Source organism: Mobula birostris, chromosome 5, assembly GCF_030028105.1.
Source record: "Mobula birostris isolate sMobBir1 chromosome 5, sMobBir1.hap1, whole genome shotgun sequence".
NCBI classification, from domain to species: Eukaryota; Metazoa; Chordata; class Chondrichthyes; order Myliobatiformes; family Myliobatidae; genus Mobula; species Mobula birostris.
Window position 1 is genome coordinate 16409866 of NC_092374.1, and position 23326 is coordinate 16433191.

General features: G+C 43.7%; 1 protein-coding gene across 1 annotated transcript in view; it reads left to right on the plus strand.

The window, feature by feature from the left end:
* Window positions 1-23326, plus strand: part of galntl6 (polypeptide N-acetylgalactosaminyltransferase like 6) — a 756494-nt gene that overhangs the window by 651394 nt on the left and 81774 nt on the right. Inside the window, exon 10 of the mRNA XM_072257441.1 lies at window positions 10636-10857. Within this exon, the coding sequence (XP_072113542.1) occupies window positions 10636-10857 (222 nt within the window). The remainder of the gene's footprint in view (window positions 1-10635; window positions 10858-23326) is intronic.

Genomic DNA, 23326 nt, shown 5'->3' on the forward strand with positions numbered 1-23326 from the left:
TTGATGTCCTGACCAATCAAGAACCTGTCAACCTCCTTGGGTGGTGGAGTAGAGATACGTCTCTACCACAGGAGGTGTAAAGCGCTCCCTCCCTCAGGCTAGCCTGCAGGTCACTTCTGGGCAAGGTGCAGCACCTCGATCAGGGTCACCTGGTGCCATGGGAGCAGGTGGTGGATGGTCGCATGAGCAATTGGTGCATATCACAAGTCCTGGTTATGCAACCACTGACACCGATCAGACAATCTCTGAAGAGCATTGATACTGGCTTTGGTCACCCATCTTGTAAAGACACTGCACAGAAGAAAGCAACCACTTCTATTGAAAAATTTGCCAAGGACAATCATGGTCATCAGAAAAACATGATTACCCACATCATACGACACAGCACAAAACGAACAAATGATCAACCTCTGCTTTAAATATTCCCGATGAGCTGACCTCCACAGCCCTCTGTGTCAATGAATTCCACAGATTCACCACATTCTCATCAAAATTCCTCTCATCTCTGTTCCAAAGGAACATCCTCATACTCTGAGGTTTGTGCCCTCTGGTCCTAGACTCCTCCACTATAGGAAACATCCTCTCCATATTCACTCTATTTAGGCCTTTCAATATTTGATAGGTTCCAATAATATTCCCCCTCGTTCTTCTAAACTCCAGCAAGTACAGGCCTGGAACCATCAAATGTTCCTCATACATTTCCCCAACCATGAACCTATCCAAATTTCTCTTAAATGTTACAATGAGCCTGCAACTACCAATTCCCCTAACAGCTCATTCTATTCTTGTACCACCCTCTAGGATGTGTTCCGACATTTCTATGGGTGAATAGTAATATAACTTTAAAAGCTCTAATGTCCATTGGCGGTGGAGGAAATGTGTGACGCCTGACTCATGACATCATTAATCTGACCTCTGACCCTGGAGTAATGTCCGCCATTCTAATAAAGTCCCTGACCACTTTCCCATTAGATGCATCTTCACACGGAAGTGATCAACTACTCACAATCTATCCTGGGCAAATCTATTTTTATGCACTAAAATAATGCATTAATGTTCCATTTTCTACGCTGAAATAAAGGAAGAATGAAACATTAGCGATGAATCTTTTAAATCTTTATGCCCAATGAATTATCTTAAACAGTCTTATTGTTTAGTGAAAAGCAATAAAATTGGCAGACATTTCTGACAAAGTACCTTAATTTAATCATTGTGATGAATAATGCAGTTATGCCACATTTTGTGAATATTTTCATATTAAAAATCAGGGACTTCTTTTGTGGGTGTATGTTAAAAATGTGCCTAGTTATTGCAAGAAATTAGTGTAGAGTTGACATATCAATTTAGTCTAATTATGCGGTTATCCTGACTTACTCACAATGACCACTTGTGCCTCTGTTAATAATAGAGAAAAAGTACAGGTCATTTCACTACCAGCTGAGAGCTTCTGACCTGCATAATGCTACAGAAACCCTTCTGAAAAACCTGTGGCTAGCAGGAAGGTGGGACTTTCGAATTAAGCTCTCCCCAGTTGGAAGCTAACCTCCCCGTCTATTGGGTTGGCTGTCAAAGGTGAAGATGGCGATCTTGGCTTTTGAGGAAGTATGTTAATTGAGTGCATGGCAGCAGAACATGCTTTTTAATCAGTGAGAGTCCCCACGGCTTGAAAGGCTCATTTAGCTAACCCAGTATGATGTATGTATAAAAACCTAAAAAAAATCTGCCATCAAGAATATTTCGTTCATCTGGAGCAAAGTTTTTTTCATCTTTTTTCTGTGATTTCTATTTTGAGTTTATTGTGAGCATATGGAACATAGAACAGTACAGCACAGTACAGGACCTTTGACCCACGATGCCATGCTGACGTTGTAACCTACTCCACAACCAACCTAACACTTCCCTCCTACACGGCCATGATTTATGAACACAGAAGGTCAAACTTGCATTTATACAACATCAGGGTATCGGGGCCCAAGGCAAGGGACAGGCTTGTTCAGCTGGCTACTCTGCTCTGCGCTGAACTCAGGGTCTGTGGACTGGACTGTCTTTGTGGACTTCAGTTCAGAATACCATTTGCTTGCATTTGTACTTTGCATGATTTTTTTTTCTCTCTCTCTGCACATTGGGTGTTTGATGGTGTTTTTTTTAATGAGTTCTTTTGGGCTTCTTCGTTTTCTGGCTACCTGTGAGGAAACGAATCTCAAGGTTATATAATGCATATATTCTTTGATCATAAATGCACTTTGACCTTTGAACTTTGAACACCTGTGGTGATATCGGATAACCAGAGTCTATGGAGAAGGAAATATATACTACTGTGCAAAAGTTTTAGGCACATGTAATCAAATTCTGTAAAATGGAGATGCTTTCAAAAATGATTAAATGGAATGTTTCTAAATATCAAAAAGATACTCTAAAGTGCAGAAAAACAAATAAAAAATATAAATCAGAACAATATTTGGTGTAACCACCCTTCGCCTTTAAAGCAGCATGAATTCTCTTTGGCACACTGTGGTGCCGTTTTATATGAAAATTGGCTGGTAGGTTGTTCCGAGCATCTTGGAGAACTTCCCACAGTTCTTCTTTAGACCTTGGCTGTCTTGCTTGCTTCAGTCTCTCCAATTAATCCCAGAGAGCCTTGATGACATTGAGATCAGGGCTCTGAAACCATTTACAAAAACTTTTGCTCCCAGCAGAGCACAGTACTGTAGATAATATGTCAGAACCACTCTGATTGAAGATGTAATATAAAAGGGCTTTAAGATGGGAGAGAAAATAAGCCAAAATGGGCATTTAAGTCCTGAAGAAGGGTCTCGGCCTAAAACAAGGACTGTTTATTCTTTTCCATAGATTCTGCCGGACCTGTTGAGTTCTTCCAGCATTTTGTGTGTGTTGCAAGGGAATTTAAATAACAATACTTTTTAAACCATTCACCAAGCTTTCACAACACTTACATGACCGTTGAAAGTTTTCTGACTGGTTGCATCATAGTCTGGAACAGCAATTCAAATATTCAGGAATGTAAGAAGCTACAGAAAGCAGAGGACTCTTTCTCGCAGGCAAATTGCTTCCAGCATCAGTAGATCCCCAAGGCAAAAAGGTAACATACAGTACAGTGCAAAAGTCTTAAGCACATATACCTCGTTAAGGTGCCTAAAACTTTCGCACAATACTGTGTTTGTCAACGTGGAGCAGAGAGAGAGTTTGTGCATCTGGTGGGAGCAAAGGATGTTTGGAATGGTGAGGGTGGAGCACTGCTAGAGGGGTGTGGGACAGGTGGCAGAGAAGGAGTGCCGGGGCGGGGGCAGCACAGCTGTAGACACGTCCAGCCCTGAGATACCAGGCAAGGTCATTTGATTCCAAACAACTTGATTATTGATCATGACAGAATGCCTCTCTGGTGCTTCCTGCTCCCTCCCCTCTCTCTTCCTCTTTTCTCAACCATGATTCCCCTCTCCCTCATGAGGAAATCTGCAGATGCTAGAATTTCAAGCAACACACATAAAAAATGCTGGTGAACGCAGCAGGCCAGGCAGTACTGTGGATAATATTGGCCTGCTGCGTTCACCAGCATTTTTTATGTGTGTTTCCCTCTCCCTGCCCCCTTTCCACTCTCAGTCCCCAATAGAGACCCATAACAGAATCAGGTTTATCATCACTCACATATGTCATGAAATTTGTTTTTTTCCCAGGAGCAGCAGTACAGTGCGATACATAAAATTACTACAGTGCTGTGCAAAAGGTTTAAGCAGCCTAGCAATATATATGTGCCTAAGATTTTGCAAGGGACTGCAGATCATCAGAGATTCCTGCCATCCAGGCCATGTAGTTTTCTTACAGCTATTATCAGACAGGGGGTACAGAAGCCTGAAGTTCCACACCACCAGGCTCAAGAAGGGCTACTTCCCTTCAACCTTGTGGTTTGAACCAACTAGCACAACCCTAATCACTACAGCTTAGCAATGCTATGGCAACTGGGATCACTTGGCACTAAAATTGACTTTTTTTTGTTCTAATTGTATTCCTTCTTGTAAGAATGCTATTTAATTTGTGTTTTTTTTTCCTGTGAATGCTACATTTCTGATCTTACATGCCTTGATGCAGCGGCAAATGAGTTTTTCATTGCACCTGTGCATACATGGAATTGTGCACATGACAATCAGCTCAATGTTGACTTTGATTTTGACCCTAACTCTACAGCTTTAGATTGGCTTCTTTTCTGGTCATTAGAGGACTGTGGCTCCTCACCAGAAATAATTACTTGCATTGTTAAGTACAAGTCTTCAATTTGTGTAAGCATCATTAAGGTACTAAGGCATTAATTTCGTCCAACTCCAAGGGAGTTTGCTGGCAAATATCAGTAACCATGCAGCTCAAGGTAAAGAGGAGAAAATCTTCCAATACTATGCCAGAATCAGAATCTGGTTTATTATCGGGAATGTATGTCAAGAAATTGGTTGCTTTTAAATTGGTAGTAGATGCAAAATATAAAATTAACTGTGTTATAAAACTAAATGAATAGTGTAAAAAGCAAGTAATGAGATACAGCGCGGTACAGGCCCTCTGATCCAAAGAGCCACACCGAATAGCAACTTACCTTTTTAACCCTAGACAAATCACAGAACAATTTACAATGATAGTTTCACCAGAGCATCGGTGGGAATTAGTGTATTTTGTGACATGACAAATCTCCTTAAGCTTCTATGAAATTAGAAGCCTGGATGTACCTCATGGCAAATCCCAGAAGCAATTAGCTGTGGTATCTGAGCTTTCCTGCACTAATTATTGGCTATCAGGGACCCTGCTGCTCAGTCTGCAGTTCTTCTACTAAAATTGTATTTCTTTATGTTACTGTAAGAGCGCACAAGAAAATGAATCTCAAGGTAGTATATAGTAACACATAGGCACTTTGATGATAAATTCACTTCGAACTTTGAACTATGTCTACCAGCCTTACATCCCATCTTGCTGATATCAGCTTTAAACCTGTGATCATTATGTCACACGGACTGCAGAGAGAGGGGCACGCACGGACAAGGGTAGAACCTCTAACTGAACGTGTATTGAGTGCGAGGGCAGCTGCCTTGCATTAAAGTTTAAACGGGTTGTAATTGGATATAAATTATTCAGCACAAAGATAATGGGCTTTGACTTTCTCTAATTTTGTGGGAGTATCAATACAGTCACCATCGTTGACAAAGGAATTGTACATATATTTTGTATATCTGTTTGACAGGAGCTAACAGGGATCAGGATTATTGAGATGCAGGGGCTAGTAACACTGTGTGGTAACGGGAAATCCAAAGCAACACATACAAAATGCTGGAGGAACTCAGCAGGTCAGGCCGTATCCATGGAAGTTATTAAACAGTCAATGTTTCAGTCCAAGACCCTTCTTCAGGACTGAAAAGGAAGGAGGAGGCCGGCAAAATAAAAAGCTTGGGGAGGGGAAGGAGGATAGCTAGAAGGTGCTACTGTAGACAACGCCAAATGGGTAGGAAAGGTAAAGGGCTAGAGAGGAAGGAATCTTATAGGAGAGGAGAGAGGACCATAGAAAATCTCTACATGGAAAACATTCTAATTAGCTGCATCACCATCTGTTGGGGGGGGTGGTTGTCACTGCACAGGATCAAAATAAGCTGCAGAAAGTTGTAAGCTCAGTCAGGTTCATCATGGGCACGAGCTTCCCCAGCAACCAGCATCCAGGACGTCTTCAAGGAGCAAAGCCTCACAAAGGCGGCATCCATCATTAAGGGCCCCCATCACCCAGGCCATGCCGTCTTCTCAATGCTACTATCAGGGAGGAGATACAGAAGCCCGAAGGCACAAACTCAGCGATTCAGGAACAACTTCTTCCCTCTGTATTAAATTCCTGAATGGTCATTGAACCCATGAACATTACCTCACTTTTTTCTCTTTTTGCGCTACTTATTTCATTTAACTTACAGTATTTAGTTATTTATTTATAGCAATAGTAATAGATGTGGTAATCCTGAATCAAGTCAAGTCAAGTTAAGTCACTTTATTGTCATTTATTGTAACATCAGGAAGGAAGAATATGAGAAGCTGGAGAAATACCAGGGCTTGAAAGAGCAGATAGAAAGGATGTGGAAGGTTAAAGCCAGAGTAATCCCGGTGGTGATAGGCGCACTTGGAGCTGTGACACCTGGACTGGGAGAGTGTTTCCAACAAATCCTGGGAACATCATCTGAGATCTTGGTCCAGAAGAGTGCACTACTAGGAACTGCAAGGATAACGCGCTGAACCCTCACGCTCCTGGGCCTCTGGTAGAGGACCCGAAATTGTGGGGAAAATACACATACACAACCACCCGTAAGGGGTGAGAAAAAAAAAGTAAATATACTTGTTACAGTAACTTACAGCTTTTTATTTTATATACTGGAAGGTAGAGTTCTGCTTCTTCATAACAAAAAATTTCACAACATATGCCTGTGATATGAAACCTGATTCTGATTCTGAGAAAGGGAAGGAGGGCAAACAGCAGGAGAAACTAAATGGTCTGAGTAGCATCCGAGGAGTTGGGGGGAGAGTACATCGATGTTTCAGAGCGATGCCCCACATCAGGGCTGGATTGAACAGTTTGGTCAGCATGGACCAGTTAGGCCGAAGGCCCTGTTTCTGTGTTGTATGTCTCTATGACGGCGACGCACAAACTGCTGAAGGAACTCAGCAGGTCAGGTAGCATCTATGGAGATGTTTTGGGCCCAGACTCTTCGTCAGGACTGGAAGGGAAGGGGCAGAAGCCAGAATAAGCAAGTGGTGGAAACAGGAAGGAGTACAAGATAGCAAGTGATGGGTGAGACTAGGTGAGGGGGAAGCAGAGTGGATGGGGGGTGGGGAGGATGAAGCTAGCCTGGCAAAGGGCTGAAGAAGAAGCAATATGATTGGAGAGGACAGGCAACAATTCTCCATTATGCTTACTCCATTTTCAATTCCCCCTTTTGGTTACCCTCTCCCTCTTTCTCTTCTCCACACCTGCCCATCACCTCCTTTGTGTTCCCCTCCTCCTTCCTTTTATTCCCTGATCCACTGTGTTTGCAGTTTAACCCTAAATGGTCCTAGGCATTCTTAATAGACATTTAGAATACCTTGACGATTTCCTTAATCCGCCCTGCCAAAGTATTCTCATGTCCCTTTCTAGTTTTTCTAAGCCCCTTCTTAAGCAGTTTCCTGGCTACCTTATAACCCTCAACAGCCCTGTCTGATCCAACTTCCTCAATCTTAAGTATGCTTCCTTCTTCCTCTAAACGTTCTACCTCTCTCATGAACTGTGGTTTCTTCACCATACCATCCTTTTCCTGCCTCAATGGGGTAAACCTATCGAGAACCCCATGTAAGTGCTCGCTAAAACAACCTGCACATTTGCATTGTACATTTCCCTGAGAACCTCAGTTCCCATTTCCTACCTAACAGCATCATAATTAGCCCTATCCAAATTAAATACTTTTCCATACTAAAGGTCAGAGAGTTGTGGTCACTGTCTCCAAAATGACTGTCTACTGAGAGATCTGTCGCCTGACCAGGTTCAATACTAAGTACTAGGTCCAGTATGGGCTCTCCTCTAGTCAGCTTGTCCATATGGTATGTCCAGATTCCTTCCTGGACACGCCTAACAAATTTTTCCCCATCCAAAACTTATACACTAAGGAGGTGCCGATCAATATTAGCGAAGATGAAGCCACCCATGACAACAACTCTGTTATTTTTGCCCCTTTCCAAAATCTAACACTGTTCCGCTCCTCGTCCCTGTTGCTTTTGGGGAGGGGGCTGCAGAATACACCCAATAGAGTGATTGCTCTCTTCCATTTTCTGGCTTTCACCCACACTGACTCAGAGAAGATCTCTCTACTATGTCCGCTCTATCTGCGGCTGTGATACTATCTCTGATTAGCCATGCTACACCCTACCGATTTTACCTCCTTCCTGTCTCTTTTGAAACATCTAAAACCCAGAACATCCAGCAGCCGTTCCTGTCCTTGTGACAGCCACGTCTCTGTAATAGTCACAATGTCATAGTTCTATGTACTGATCCGTGCTCTATGTTCATCACCCTTGTTCCTGATATTTCTCACATTAAAGCAAATACATTTCAACCTATCCAGCTGATTGCATTCCTATCCACTGCTTCTCCATCTCTCTACGGTAGGAAACCTTGTCACATGGTGTGAGCAGAATTATCTACAGCTTAATGTGAAAAAGACTGAGGAGCTGGTGGTAGACCTGAGGAGAGCTAAGGTACCGGTGACCCCTGTTTCCATCCAGGGGGTCAGTGCGGACATGGTGGAGGATTACAAATACCTGGGGATATGAATTGACAATAAACTGGACTGGTCAAAGAACACTGAGGCTGTCTACAAGAAGGATCAGAGCCGTCTCTATTTCCTGAGGAGACTGAGGTCCTTTAACATCTGCCAGACGATGCTGAGGATGTTCTAAGAGTCTGTGGTGGCCAGTGCTATCATGTTTGCTGTTGTGTGCTGGGGCAGCAGGCTGAGGGTAGCAGACACCAACAGAATCAACAAACTCATTCGTAAGGCCAGTGATGTTGTGGGGATGGAACTGGACTCTCTCACGGTGGTGTCTGAAAAGAGGATGCTGTCTAAGTTGCATGCCATCTTGGTCAATGTCTCCCATCCACTACATAATGTACTGGGTGGGCACAGGAGTACATTCAGCCAGAGACTGATTCCACCGAGATGCAACACAGAGCGTCATAGGAAGTCATTCCTGCCTGTGGCCATCAAACTTTACAACTCCTCCCTTGGAGGGTCAGACACCCTGAGCTAATAGGCTGGTCCTGGACTTACTTCATAATTTACTGGCATAATTTACATATTACTATTTAACTATTTATGGTTCTATTACTATTTATTATTTATGGTGCAACTGTAACGAAAACCAATTTCCCCTGGGATCAATAACGTATGACTATGACTATGACTATGACTACATGGCTTCTCTTGGTGAGACAACACCTGGAGTATTGTGTGCAGTTTTGGTCCCCTAATCTTAGGAAAGACATTCTTGCCGTAGAGGGAGTACAAAGAAGGTTCACCAGATTGATTCCTGGGATCGTAGGACTTTCATATGATGAAAGACTGGATCGACTAGGCTTATACCCTCTGGAATTTAGAAGATTGAGGGGGAATCTTATTGAAACGTATAAAATTCTAAAGGGATTAGACAGGCTAGATGTAGGAAGATTGTTCCCGATATTGGGGAAGTCCAGAACCAGGGGTCACAGTTTGAGGATAAAGGGGAAGCCTTTTAGGACCAAGATGAGGAAAAACTTCTTCACACAGAGAGTGGTGAATCTGTGGAATTCTCTGCCACAGGAAACAGTTGAGGCCAGTTCATTGGCTATATTTAAGAGGCAGTTAGATATGGCCCTTGTGGCTAAAGGGATCGGGGGGTATGGAGAGAAGGCAGATACAGGGTTCTGAGTTGGATGATCAGCCATGATCATACAGAATGGTGGTGCAGGCTCGAAGGGCACTACTGGCCTACTCCTGCACCTATTTTCTATATTTCTATGTTTCTACACATTGCGCCTACCTTTACACCAACTGCTCCATCATCTGACCTGTAGTCTACCGTCACTGCAAGACAAAGAGGCAGTCAGGAAAAATCTTGCAGACACTACCCACCCAGCAAACTGCCTTTTTCAAATCTCCCTTCTGGAAAGTGCTATAGGGCTATTAAAACCAAAACTTAAGCCATCTTAAGCATTTCTTCCCCCAAGCATTTATCTGATCAACCATTCTAGTTAGACCACCCAACCCCCTCTCTCTAATACTTCTGTCAATGCAATGCAGTGTTTACATTGTAAGTAAATGATGGCACTTAGATGTTTGGGGTGGTGGGGTGAATTTACATCTCTACCAAAGGAGCTGTAAAGTGATCTTTCCCTCCGCTCACTCGTCTGCAGGCCACCCTTGGGCAAAGTGTAGTACCTGCTTAGCCCCCCCCCCCAAAAAATCAGGGTCACGTGAAGCCATGGGAGCAGGTGGTGGATGGTCGTATGAGCACCCGGTGCATATCACAAGTCCTGGTTATGTGACCACTGATGCCAGGCAGACAATCTCTGAAAAGTATTAATAATGGCTGGAGGTCACCCATCTTGTAAAGACGCTGCCCAGCCAAAGGAAACGGCAAACCACTTCTGCAGAGACATTTGCTAAGAACAATCATGGTCATGGGACCATGATCATCCACGCCATACAACACGGCACATAATGATGACTTTTTATGCATTTATGCACATTTTATTCCATATTCGTACTTTTAACTTTGTTTTTGTATAATTACTTATTCTTTATAGTTGTTGAATATTGTTTCTGGTTACATGTCACACCAAAACATCACAGCGAATCCTTAAAACGCATGAATGTATATTGGCGAATATCGTTGATCCTTGGTTCCCATCTCCCTGCCAGCCTAGTTTTAAACCTCCCCAAAACACCTAGCAAACCTGCCCTCAAGGCCAGGTCCCTCTCGAGTTCAGATGTAACCCGATGATTCTGCGATGTTGCCGATGGGGAACATTTTCGCCAATACGCCTGTTCAAAAATGAGAATGCTTGGGCGGTAACTGGACTTTTAACCCTTTCCGTAGAACCTGAAGCGAGTGGCGGAGACGTGGATGGACGAGTATGCGGAGTACATCTACCACCGGCGGCCCGAGTACCGGCACCTCTCCACCGGCGACATCACGGCTCAGAAGGTCCTGCGGAAACACCTCAAGTGCAAGGACTTCAAGTGGTTCATGACAGAAGTGGCCTGGGACCTCCCAAAGTACTACCCACCGGTGGAGCCCCCGTCCGCTGCCTGGGGAGAAGTGAGTAAAAGCAGACAGGCTGTGGGTGTGCAGAAACAGTTCCGTAGCTTATCTCACACAGGAGCTGGGCATGGACGTCATTTGCAAGACTGGTACTAACTAACCCTCCCTAACGATCCTCAGCTTAGAATCACAGTCAGAGAGCCATAGAACAATGTAGAATTCAATCCGTCAGAGTTCAGAATCCGATTTATTATCATTGTCTAATGTTTTAGCGTCTATTTATTTATTCATTGTGACACAGCATGAAATAGACTCTTCCAGCCCTTTGACACCATGACACCCAGTAACCCCTGATTTAACTCTAGCCTAGTCATGGGACAATTTACAATAACCAATTAACCTACTAACTGGTACATCTTTGGACTGTGGTAGTAAACCGCAGCACTCAGAAGAAACCTAAATGGTCTCAGGGAGAAGGTACAAACTCCTTACAGACAATAGCAGGACCAGAACTGAGGTGGCGGGTTCTATAAAGAATTGTGCCAGCCACTACACTACTCTGCCTCCCTGTGACATGAAATTTGTTGTTTTGCAGCAGCACTACAGTGTAAAAGCATGAAATCACAATAAATTGCAAAAATAATAAGTAGTGCAAAAAAGGGAATAATAAGCTGGTAGCTGCTGGAGTGCCTTCTTTGTGATTGTGTCAATGTGCTGGCCCCAGAACAGATCTTGCAGGATGTTGAAACTCAGGAACTTTGAAGCTGATCGGCCTTTCCAGCACTGGCTTCTCACTGAGGACCAGTGAGCGTTATCCCAACTGCCCTTTCTGAAGTCCGCAATCAATTCCCTTGTTGACGCTAGGTTGTCGTGATACCACTCAAGCAGCTGGTCTATCTCACTCCTGTACTCCCTCTTGACAGCATCTGTGATTCTATCATGGTGTTATCAGTGAATGTATCGATGGCAAGTGCCGAAGCATGCATCCATGAGTGTCGAGAGAGTAGAGCAGTTGGCTAAGTGCAACTGTGCTGATTGTCAGCGACGTGGAGATGTTATTCCTGATCCGCGCTCTCTGGTGGTCTCCCAGTGCAGAAGTCAAAGATCCAGTTGCAAGGGGAGATTCAGAGGCACAGGTTTTAAGGCTCGGTGATTAATACAGAGAATACTGAGAATACTGTTCATGGTGCCCTCCAAGGTAGTCCCATTTGACCCATATCTCTCTAAACCTCTCCCATCCATACACTACGTTTTTTTTCTCCAGTTCTGATGAAGGGTCTCGGCCCAAAATGTTGACTGTTTACTCTTTCCCAAAGATGCAGTCTGCCCTGCTGAGTTCCTCCAGCATTTTGTGTGTGCTGCTTGGATTTCGAGCATCTGCAGATTTTCTCTTGTTTGCGATTATACTACTTATCCAAGTGTCTTTCAAATGTTGTAACCACTTTCTCTGGCAGCTCATTCCATATGCACATCACTCTCTGCATGAAGGTGTTGCCCGTCGGGTCCCTTTTAAATCTGTCACTTCTCTCCTTAACCCATGCACTCTGGTTTTTAGTTCCCCTTCCCTGGTGTTCACCCTTTCTGGCCCCTCATGATTTTAACATCTCGATGAGTTCATCTCTCAGCCTTCTACTGTGTGTTCCAGGAGATAAAGTCCTACCCTGCCAAACCTCTCCCAGTAACTGATGCCCTCATGTCCTGGCAGCATTGTGGTAAATCTCGGCACTTTTTCCAGTTAGTGATATTTTCCCTGCAACAGGAGGACCAAAATTGTACACGATTTGAATGGCAGCAGGTACTCAGAAGCTCTCATTCTGATTCAGAATCAAATTTATTGTCACTGATTTATTGAGATGAAATTTGTTGTCTTGCTGCAGCAGTACAGTGCAAAGGCATAAAAATTACTATAAATTACAAAGTAAATAAATAGTGCATAAAAAAAGGAACGACAAGATAATGTATACGGGTTTCATGAACCATTCAGAAATCTGATGGCGGAGGGGAAAAAGAGGAGAAATTGGGTCCTCAGATTCTTGTACTTCATCTCTGATGGTAGTACCAAGAAGAGAGCATGTCCCTGAAGACCATAAGACTTAGGAATAGAATTAGGCCATTCAGCCCATTGTGCCTGTTCCACCATTGCATCATGGCTGAATTATTGCCCTTTTGAACTCTATTCTCCACTTCTCCACTTAATAATCAAGAAACTGTCTTAGCCTCCACAGCCATCTATGGCAATAAATTTCACATATTCACCACCCTCTGGCTAAAGAAATGAGGTGTGGAACAGGTGGCAGAGGAGTGCCAGGGTGGGGGTTAGCATGGGTGCAGACACACCCAGCCCTGAGATGGCAGGCAAGGACATTTGATTTCAAATAATTGGTTTATTGATCATTACAGAATGTCTCTCTGTTGCTTCCTGCTGAGATCTCATTGGATGATTGTCAACATCACTTGGCAACACTTCAAAGAAGAACAGGCAAACACGAGGAAACCTGCACATGCTGGAAATTCAAGCAACACACACAAAATGCTGGTGGAACGCATCAGGCCAGGCAGCATCCATAGGAAGAAGTACAGTCGACGTTTTGGGCCGAGACCCTTCGTCAGGACTAACTGAAAGAAGAGATAGTAAGAGATTTGAAAGTGGGCCCCACTTTCAAATCTCTTACTATCTCTTCTTTCAGTTAGTCCTGATGAAGGGTCTCGGCCTGAAACATCGACTGTACTTCTTTATAAAGAAGAACAGGGGAGCTTTTCCTAACACCCTGATCAATCTGTATCTCCTGTTATTTATATCTGGGCAAGGTATAGTGGGCTACAGACCAAGTGCTTGTAAGTGGGACCAACATGGATGTTACTAGATGGCTAATGTGGAAACTTAGGGCAGAATAGCTTGTTCCTGTGTTATATAACTCTGTGACTGCAATCATATTACTGTTTGACCCTGCTGTGTACAAAGTGAGTGACTTATCTCCGACAACTCATCATTGACTCACCTTCAGCCCAACATTCCCATGTCACTCTATTTTACCATCTACATTAGAGTCATGTGAGTGGCGGGGTGGAGATTTGTCTCTACAAAAGCAGGTGTAAGGCGCTCCTTCCCTCCGTAAGCCTTCAGGTCACCCTTAGACAAGGTGTAGCACTTGCTTAGCACCCGATGAAGGCTGCGTGAAGCCATGGGAGCAGGTGGTGGATGGCCATATGAGCAACTGGTGCATATCACCAGTCCTGGTCATACCACCTCTGACGCCAGGCAGACAATCTCTGAAGAGTATTGATAATGCCTGGGGTCACCCATATTGTAAAGCACTGCCCAGAAGAAGGCAATGGCAAACCACTTCTGTAGAAAAATTTGCCAAGAACAGTCATGTTCATGGAAAGACCATGATTGCCTATGTCATATAACACGGCACAAAATGAATGAACATTAAAGTCATAAAGTAACACAGCATGGAAACAGACCCAACTCAAACATGCCAACCATGGTGCCCACAAAGCTAGTCCCATTTGCCCTTGTCCCTCTGGGTGCCTCCTATCCATATACTCCTCCAAATTTCCTTAAAATGTTATTAGAACTGTATCCTTCTACACCTTACCTATTTAAGTGTCTGTCTGAATATCTCTTAAACATAGGTGTACAAGATGATAAGAGGCATGGATTGAGTGGACAGTCGGAGACTTTCTCCCAAGGCTGAAATGGCTAATATGAGACGGCATAATTTTAAAGTGATTGGAGGAAAGTATACAGTGGGAGAGGGGTGGGGAACAGGTTTTTTTACACAGAGGGTGTGTAGATTTGTAGAATGTGCTGTCAGGGGTACATTACGGGCATTTATATGAGACTGTTATATAGGCACATGAATTAAATGAAAATGAGGGGTGATATGGTAGGGAAGAACTAGATTAATTTTAGAGTAGTTTAAAAGGCAGTTCAATATTGTGGCCTGTACTGTGTGGTACTGTTCTTTGTTCTACAATAACTGCATCTGATTTACCACCCCCTCTGGCAGCACGTTCCAGATATCAACCACACGCTGTGTGTAAAAAAAAAAATTATCCCACAATCTCCTCTGCCTCTCAGCTTAAACCTCTTCGCTCTTGCTTTTTCACAGCCCTACCATGGGAGAAAGATTTTGATAATCTGTCTTCTGTTAGCCTCCTTCAGTCCAGGTAAAACCCAACCAGTCCCCATAGCTAGTGACCCCCAGTGCAGGCAACATCCTGGTGAATATCCTCTGCACTCTCTCCAGCATAACCACTTCCTTCCTGCAGGCTTACATTCAACCACAAGTCTTTTTTGTTATGTATTATGGCAAATGTTCAACATAAAGTTGTCATAACCACAGACTCTATTGCAGGGTTCATGCGCCCGTGGAGACAGCCTGCAGAACGGATTCCGTTTCCAGTACATTACTGTTTCACTATGATGGTATTTAACCCCCGTCTTTTTTATCTAGTCTTGTCAGGACTTGACCAAAAGCACGGCAATGTTTATGCTCCCTGCTTGCCCTCATCCTTGTCTGGGAAAGAGACACTGTAAAGGAGTGGAATTCATTTAATATCTAGTTATTGCTTCCAGCCGCAGTGTTGGCATTTAACTTTCGGTCTGAGAGTTTTAGTTAATGACCCTGTTGGCCTAGAGCTTATTGTTTTTCTTTTTCTTTAAATCTTGCAGCAGTTCTCATTGAAGTCAGTGAAATGTTTACCTGCTTCAGTGACCCTCTCACTGCATTTGGGCCATATCCAAACGCTGTCGAAAGCAAACTCGCATGTGGGAAAAAAATTTAGCATGGAGTTTAAGGTATATCCATTGGTAACTGGTTGCTGGTTTATTGTTGTCACCTGAACCGAGATACAGAGAAAAGCCTTGTTTTGCATGCCAACCACTCAGATCGTTTCAAAACATCAATTCATTGAGGTAGTATAAGGGAAAAGCAATAACAGAATGTGACAGTCCTGTGAAGGGTCTCGGGCCGAAGCTGTTTTCCGTAGATGCTGCCTGACCTGCTGAGCTCTTCCAGCATCTTGTGCATGTTGCAACAGAACATGGGATATATTTTTATGGTCACAGTGCACAGTGCACAGTGGTGCGAAAGGGCCATAAAGAGGTAAATTGAGGGATCAAGAGTTTGCCTTTGTTGTTCAATAGGTCCATTCAAGAGCTATATAACAGCGAGATAGTAGCTGCCCTTGGGCCTGGCTGAACATGCTTACAAGCTTTCCTATGGACTGCTGATGGGAGAGGGGAAAAGGGAAAATAACCAGTATGGTGGGGTCCTTGGCTGCTTTCTCAAGGTAGTGGGAAATGTAGACAAGAGTCAGTTGAGGGGAGGCTGGTTTACCTGTGTTGTAGCACAGTGTAGAATACCAGTAACTAGTTTTATTCAGCAAGGTTGAACAAGTGCCAATGAATTGAACAATTTGTCTAGTTTGGTTCAGGATGGAGGAATTGCTACCCACAATCTGCTTCAAATAGGTACCTTAGAAGAGATTACATCCACCAAAGGGACTCACAACAGCCCCTTATTGACTTGACAGCTTCGATTTAACATCCGAACTTTTGAATCATTGCTGGGGTTCACAGACTCCCTGAGTGAGAGGTGAGAGGCCTTCTAGTGAATTAAGGCTGACACTGATAACTGCGAATCAAATCACAGGAGGTCAGGGGAAACTCTCTGGTGGTTTGAAGTTTATTTATCGCAGGAAGAACATTGATATCAGTAAGCCTTGAAATAAGGCCAGGTCTCGAGTAAGATAGTCCACCAGTCAATGATTTGATAACTAGAGACCAAATTAGGTTTCCACTCTGCTCTTAAAATAGGAACGAAGGTTGGCAGCTCTTTTCAAGGTGACAGGGGCCTGCAGCGGCTGAGAATGAACCTTGTTTTCCAACTACAGTTCTGTCGAATTACATCCTCAAGAGCTACATACCTCCTCTCCCTCCAGCTCTGGGCAATCAACATCAGCACATTCCAGATATCAACCACTTGCTGGGTAAATATTACCTCACGATCTCTTCTGCCTCTCACCTTAAGCTTCTGGATCATGCTCTCTTCTAAGAAGCTGTTTTAAGGACCACTCCTTCCCCTCCGCCATCAGATTTCTGAGTGGTCCATGAACCCAAGAGCTATGTTTTTATTTGTTTTTTTGCACATTTTATTTATTTTGTAACTTATAGAGTCATAGAAAAGTTCAGCACAGAAACAAGCCCTTTTGCCCATCTAGTCGATGCTGAACCATATAAGCTGTCCACTCCCATCGTTTTAGTAATTTTTGTCTTGCACTGTACTGCTACCACAAAACAAGGAATTTCATGATGTACAGTATGTCACTGATAATAAACCTAATTCTGATTCTGATTAAGAAGTACAAACATCTACAGTCTGACTCCTTCCTCTTATCAAATTCCAGGGCCTGATAAATCATAGGCTGACCCTTGGTAGCTTTTATGTGATCCTCCTGGCATTTTCCAATCCATCTGAGGAACCTCTCTACTTCCCCCCACCCCTTCTCTCTTTCTCCATTTGCCATTCTGGTTCTCCTCTTACTCCTTCTTTTCTTCTCACCTGCCCACTATCTCCATTTGGTATCCCATACCTTTCCCTTTCTCCCATAATAGTCCATTATTCTCTCCTATCAATCTTCCTTCATTTTCAGTCCTCTTCACCTGTCAGCTCTCAGCTTCTTGCTTCATCCTCCCTCCCCTACACACCCCTGCTTCCCCCTCATCTGGTTTCACCTATTATCTGTCAGCTTGAATTCCTTCACCTCGCCCCACCATCTTATTCTGCGTTCTGCCCCCTTCCTTTTCAGTCCTGATGAAGGGTCTAGACCCAAAATGTCAACTGTTTATCCCTCTCCATTGCTGCTGCCTGACCTGCTGAGCTCCTCCAGCATTGTGTGTATGTAGCTCCTTCATTTCAAATTTCAAAGTTCAAAGTAAATTTCCACATCCCTTATCTGGCCTGCCCAATACTTTGGAATGCTGCCTGACCTGATCTTTCAATCAAAATTCTTTTGAATTCCCACACCCAGTTGTAACTGTGCCCTGCCAAGGGTTTTTGAAGCCACGAGTATGACTCTTAAATTAAAACAAAGTACACAAGACACTGGAAAACACTCAGCAAGTCAGGCAGCATCTGCGATGAGAGAACCACAGTGAGGATAAGGACCATTCTTTAGATTCTTGTGGTCTCTTCAACACCATCTTGCACACACCACTCACCCATCCACACTCTTCTTACCAACTCCTTTACCCTCAGCAGGAGATTCTGCTCTTCAGTCAGACCAACCGAGTAAAATTTATTCAGTGTTGGAGTCATAGACTCATACAGCCTGGAAACCGGCCCTTGGATTCAACTTGCCCATGCCGACCATTTTGCCTATCTGAACTAGTCCTGTTTACCGGCATTTGGCCCAGATCCCTCTAAACCAGGGGTTCCAAACCTTTTTTATGCGATGGACCAATAGCATTAAACAAAGGGTCCATGGACCCCAGGTTGGGAACTCCTGCTCCAAACCTTTTCTATCCAATTATTGTCCAAACATCTCTTAACCATTGTAAATTGTACGCAACTATACTGCTTTCATATATCCAAACTCCCCCGCACCCCGTATGAAAAAATTGCCTCTTATCTTCCTTTTAAATCTTTCCCCTGTCACTCAAACCTATGCCCTCCTGTTTTTGACTAGATAAAAAGACTGTGACCATTCACCTTATCTTTGTCCCTCAAGATTTTATAAAACTCTAGTCTCCTGCGCTCCAGGGGAAAAGAAATATCTCTAACTTATCCAATGTAACAACCTTGTGAAACTTTTCTGTGTCCTTTCCAGCTTATTAACATCCTTCCTATAGCTAGATGTCCAGAACTACACACAATACTCCAAGTATGGTCTCAACAATGTCTTGTAAAGAAGTAACATGACATCTCAACTCATGTACTCACTGATGATGATGTTAAACAAATCACCCTGTCTACGCTTCCAAAGAACTACATGCATGTTTTCCTATTTCTCTCTGTCCTACAACACTCCCTGGGGCCCTGCCATTTATTGTGTGTGTTCTGCTCTGGTTTAACTTCCCAAAAGACAATGCTTTGCATTTGTCTGAGTTAAATTCTATCTGGTATTCCTTGGCTTACCTTCTCAGTTGATCCAAGATATAGAGAAAGTTTGAACGGGTTAGGAATTTATTTCATGGACCGTAGGAGAATGAGCGGAGATTTAATAGAAGAATGTAGCAACGATGTAATGCCAAGGCTTTATAAGGCATTGGTCATACTGTAGTTGGAATGCAGTGAATAGTTTTGGGTTCTTATCCGGCATTGGAGTGGGACCAGAGAAGGTTCACACAAATTATCTTGGGAATGAAAGGGTTAATGTGTGAGGAGTATTTGATGGCACTAGGCCTGTACTCGCTGAAGTTTAGAAAAATGAGGGATGCATGTCACTGAAACCTATCGAATATTTAAAGGCCTGGATAGAGTAGATATGGAGAGGATGTTTCCTGTAGTGGGCGAGTCAAGGATCAGAGAGCACAGCCTCAAAATAGAAGGACGTCCCTTTAAGACAGAGGTGAACAGGAATTTCTTTCGACAGAGGGTAGTGAATCTGTGAAATTCATTGCCACAGATGGCCATGGAAGCCAAGTCATTGGGTATATTTAAGACAGTGGTTGATACGTTCTTGATTAGTTAGGGCATTAAAGGTTACATGGAGAAAGTAGGAGAATGGGGTCGAGGGGAGACGATAAATCAACCACAGTAGAATAGTGGAGCAGACCCAAAGGGCCAAATGGCCTAATTCTTTTCCTATGTCTTATGCTCTTATCATCTATACAAAATTATGAAGGGTAAATGCAAGCAGGCTTTTTCCACTGAGGTTGGATGAGACTAGAATTAGAGGTCGTAGGCTACAGATGAAAGGTCAAATACTCAAGGAGAACCTGAAGGGGAACTTCTTCACTCAGAGGGTGGTTCAAGAGCTGCTGACAGAAGGGGTGGATGAAGATGCGACTGAAACATTTAAGAGAAGTTTGGATAAGAAGGGTAGTGGATATGAGAGTGTGGAGGGGTATATGGCTATGGGACTAGGTTGAGTAACGGTTCAACACGGACCAGCTGGGCCAAAGGGCCTGTCTTGATGACTTAGTGCTCTATAACTCTATCTAGACCCTGATGTAATCTTAGGTAAACCTCTTCACTGTTCACTCTGCCATCAAAATGCTGGTGTCCAGCAAACTGAGTAGCCATTGTTCATTCAGCCCATTATCACTGCGGGGCACAAGGTAACCTTCCATGACAAGCTCTACCCTAAGAACTAGCTGTAACACACACACACGCATTCCGATACAAGCACACTCCAGTGGTCGGCTCAGATGTGCTCTTGAAAGACTTTTCAGTGCAGCTGTTTCAGAATCAGAATCAGGTTTAATATCACCGGCATGCATCATGGAATTTGTTGTTACGCGGTAACAGTACATTACAATGCATAATAATTAAATCTGGAAGTTACAGTAAGAAGTATACATATAGTTTAAAAAGTTTAATAAAATTGGAACAAAGTGAGTAAAAAAAGTAGTGAGGTAGTATTCATGGGTTTAATGTCCACTCAGAAATCTGGTGGCAGAGGCAAGAAGCTATTCCTGAATGGTTGAGTGTGTGCCTTCAGGCTCCTGTACCTCCTCCCTGACGAGAAGGGGGCATGTCCTGGGTAATGGGCGTCCTTAATGATGGATACCACCTTTTCCACGCATCACTCCTTGAGGATGTCCTAGATGCTGTGAAGGCTGGTGCCCCTGATGGAGCTGACAGAGTTTATAACCTTCTGCAGCTTAATTCAATCCTGTGCAGTGGCCCCTCCGTACCAGGCAGTAATGCAGCCAGTTAGAATGCTCTCCATCTGTAGAAATTTGCAAGTGTCTTTGGTGACATTCAGATCTCCTCAAACTCCTAATGAAATACAGCCGCTGTTGTGCCTTCTTTGTAACTGCATCAATATGTTAGGCCCAGGATAGATCCTCAGAGATGTTGACACCCAGGAACTTGAGAGCGTCCTTCCTTTATACTATAAACCTTCTCTTCTCACAGGGATGGTTCTGATATGGCAGATCATGGTTTTTCTTCTCACATTTGGAAGTCTAGTTTGACCTGTGTGATGTTAACTCTGTCAGATGCAATTAACAGAGAGTCTTATCCAACCCACTCAACAGCTTTCAGGTGCCCTACAAGAGTATCTTTGCCATCTGCAGCTTCAGATTAATTTCCTGTCAAACGCAGATGCGCTGGAGAAAGTATCTGGATAGGTTGCATCTCAGCCTAATATGAAATGAGCTCTGATCTACAGAGATGGTAAAGACAGCTCAGTTCCTCACAGGCTCGTCAATTGCTTCCGTTCAATCCACCTTCACAGGAAGGTAATAGCACCATCAAGGATGTCTGCAGGCAATTATATTTGTGCAACAGATATATGGTCGGAATTGGAATTGGTTTATTATTGTCACGTACTGTGGTACAGTGAAAAACTTGTCTTGCATGCTGTTCATAGCGATCAATTCATTGCACAGTGCATTGAGGTAGAACAAGGTAAAACAATAACGGATTGCAGAATAAAGTGTAGCAGCTACAGAGGCAGTGCAGTGCAGGTAGACAATAAGGTTGACGATCATAATGAGCTAGATTGCAAGGTCAATAGTCTACTTTATTGTACTAGGGAACCATTCGATGGTCTTATGGCAGCAGGATGGAAGCTGTTCTTGATCCTGGTGGTACGTGCGTTCAGACTTTTGTATCTACTGCCCAGTGGGAGAGGGGAGAAGAGACAATGTCTGGGGTGGGTGGGGTCTTTGTTCTGTATCTTCCTTTCCCACCACTAACCCCGTCCACTTAGCAAGCTCACCATCATCATCACTTTCCCATGGGTGAAGCATTCGTCCACAGCTCCAAGATCGCTGTTCATTTGAACTATACGTGTCACTGAGCATTTCCGAGCAGTACAAATCATTCAGGAGTTAAAAACGTTACTACCAGAGTCATAGAGGAATGGAGGTTAGTGGTGGGAGAGGCCCCACCCACCCCACACAAAAGCCTGAAAGCATGTACCACTAGGCTTAAGGACAGCTTCCATCCTGCTTTCAATAAGACTATTACAATAAGATGGACTCTTGATCTCGTTATGATCTTGAACCTTATTCTCTACCTATACTGCACTCTCCATAGCTGCTGCACTTTATTCTGCATTCTGTTATTGCTTTACCATGTGCTGCCTGAATGCACTCTGTACTGAACTGATCTGTATGAACTATATGCAAGGCAAGCTTTTTGCTGCACCTTAGTACAGATACGGGCCCTTTGGCCCAACAAGTCCATGCTAACCATGGTGCCAACACAGCTAGCCCCAACGTTCTGTGCATTGTTATTAAAAAAAAATCAGAGATGAAGCACTATAGGCACTTGCTTCCAGGAACTATCCTGTTCTCTTATTCTGAGATGGCAGATGAGGCCAGTGTGGATACCCAGACATAGCTGGGACAAGGGAAGGGAGGGCAGGTAGGTAGTGTGGTGCACTGTTTTCACTGTCAGTGTTGGGCCTAAGACCCTCCAGGTCATCTTGGATACAAATTCTCCATCAGGCAGGGAGTCCCAGGGGGTTTGAGAACATCTTTTACCTTGAAACTCAGACACACATACATACACACAGACACATCATACAGATACATACATAGACACACATAAAATTACATACGTTCACACACACACACTCACGCACATTCTCCATACATTCACACACACACTCACACACATTCGCACAAACTCTCCTAACACACATTCACACACTCACACACACATTCATACACACACTAATGAATACATTCACTCACAAACAGTCTCTCACACATACATAGATACGTACATATAATAGAAACATAGAAAATAGGTGCAGGAGTAGGCCATTCGGCCCTTCGAGCCTGCACCGCCATTTATTATGATCATGGCTGATCATCCAACTCAGAACCCTGCACCAGCCCTCCCTCCATACTCCCTGATCCCCCTAGCCACAAGGGCCATATCTAACTCCCTCTTAAATACAGCCAATGAACCGGCCTCAACTGTTTCCTGTGGCAGAGAATTCCACAGGTTCACCACTCTCTGTGTGAAGAAGTTTTTCCTAATCTCAGTCCTAAAAGGCTTCGCCTTTATCCTCAAACTGTGACCCCTCGTTCTGGACTTCCCCAACATCGGGAACAATCTTCCTGCATCTAGCCTGTCCAATCCCTTTAGGATTTTATACGTTTCAATCAGATCCCCCCTCAATCTTCTAAATTCCAACGAGTACAAGCCTAGTTCATCCAGTCTTTCTTCATATGAAAGTCCTGCCATCCCAGGAATCAATCTGGTGAACCTTCTTTGTACTCCCTCTATGGCAAGGATGTCTTTCCTCAGATTAGGAGACCAAAACTGCACAAAATACTCCAGGTGTGGTCTCACCAAGGCCTTGTACAACTGCAGTAGTACCTCCCTGC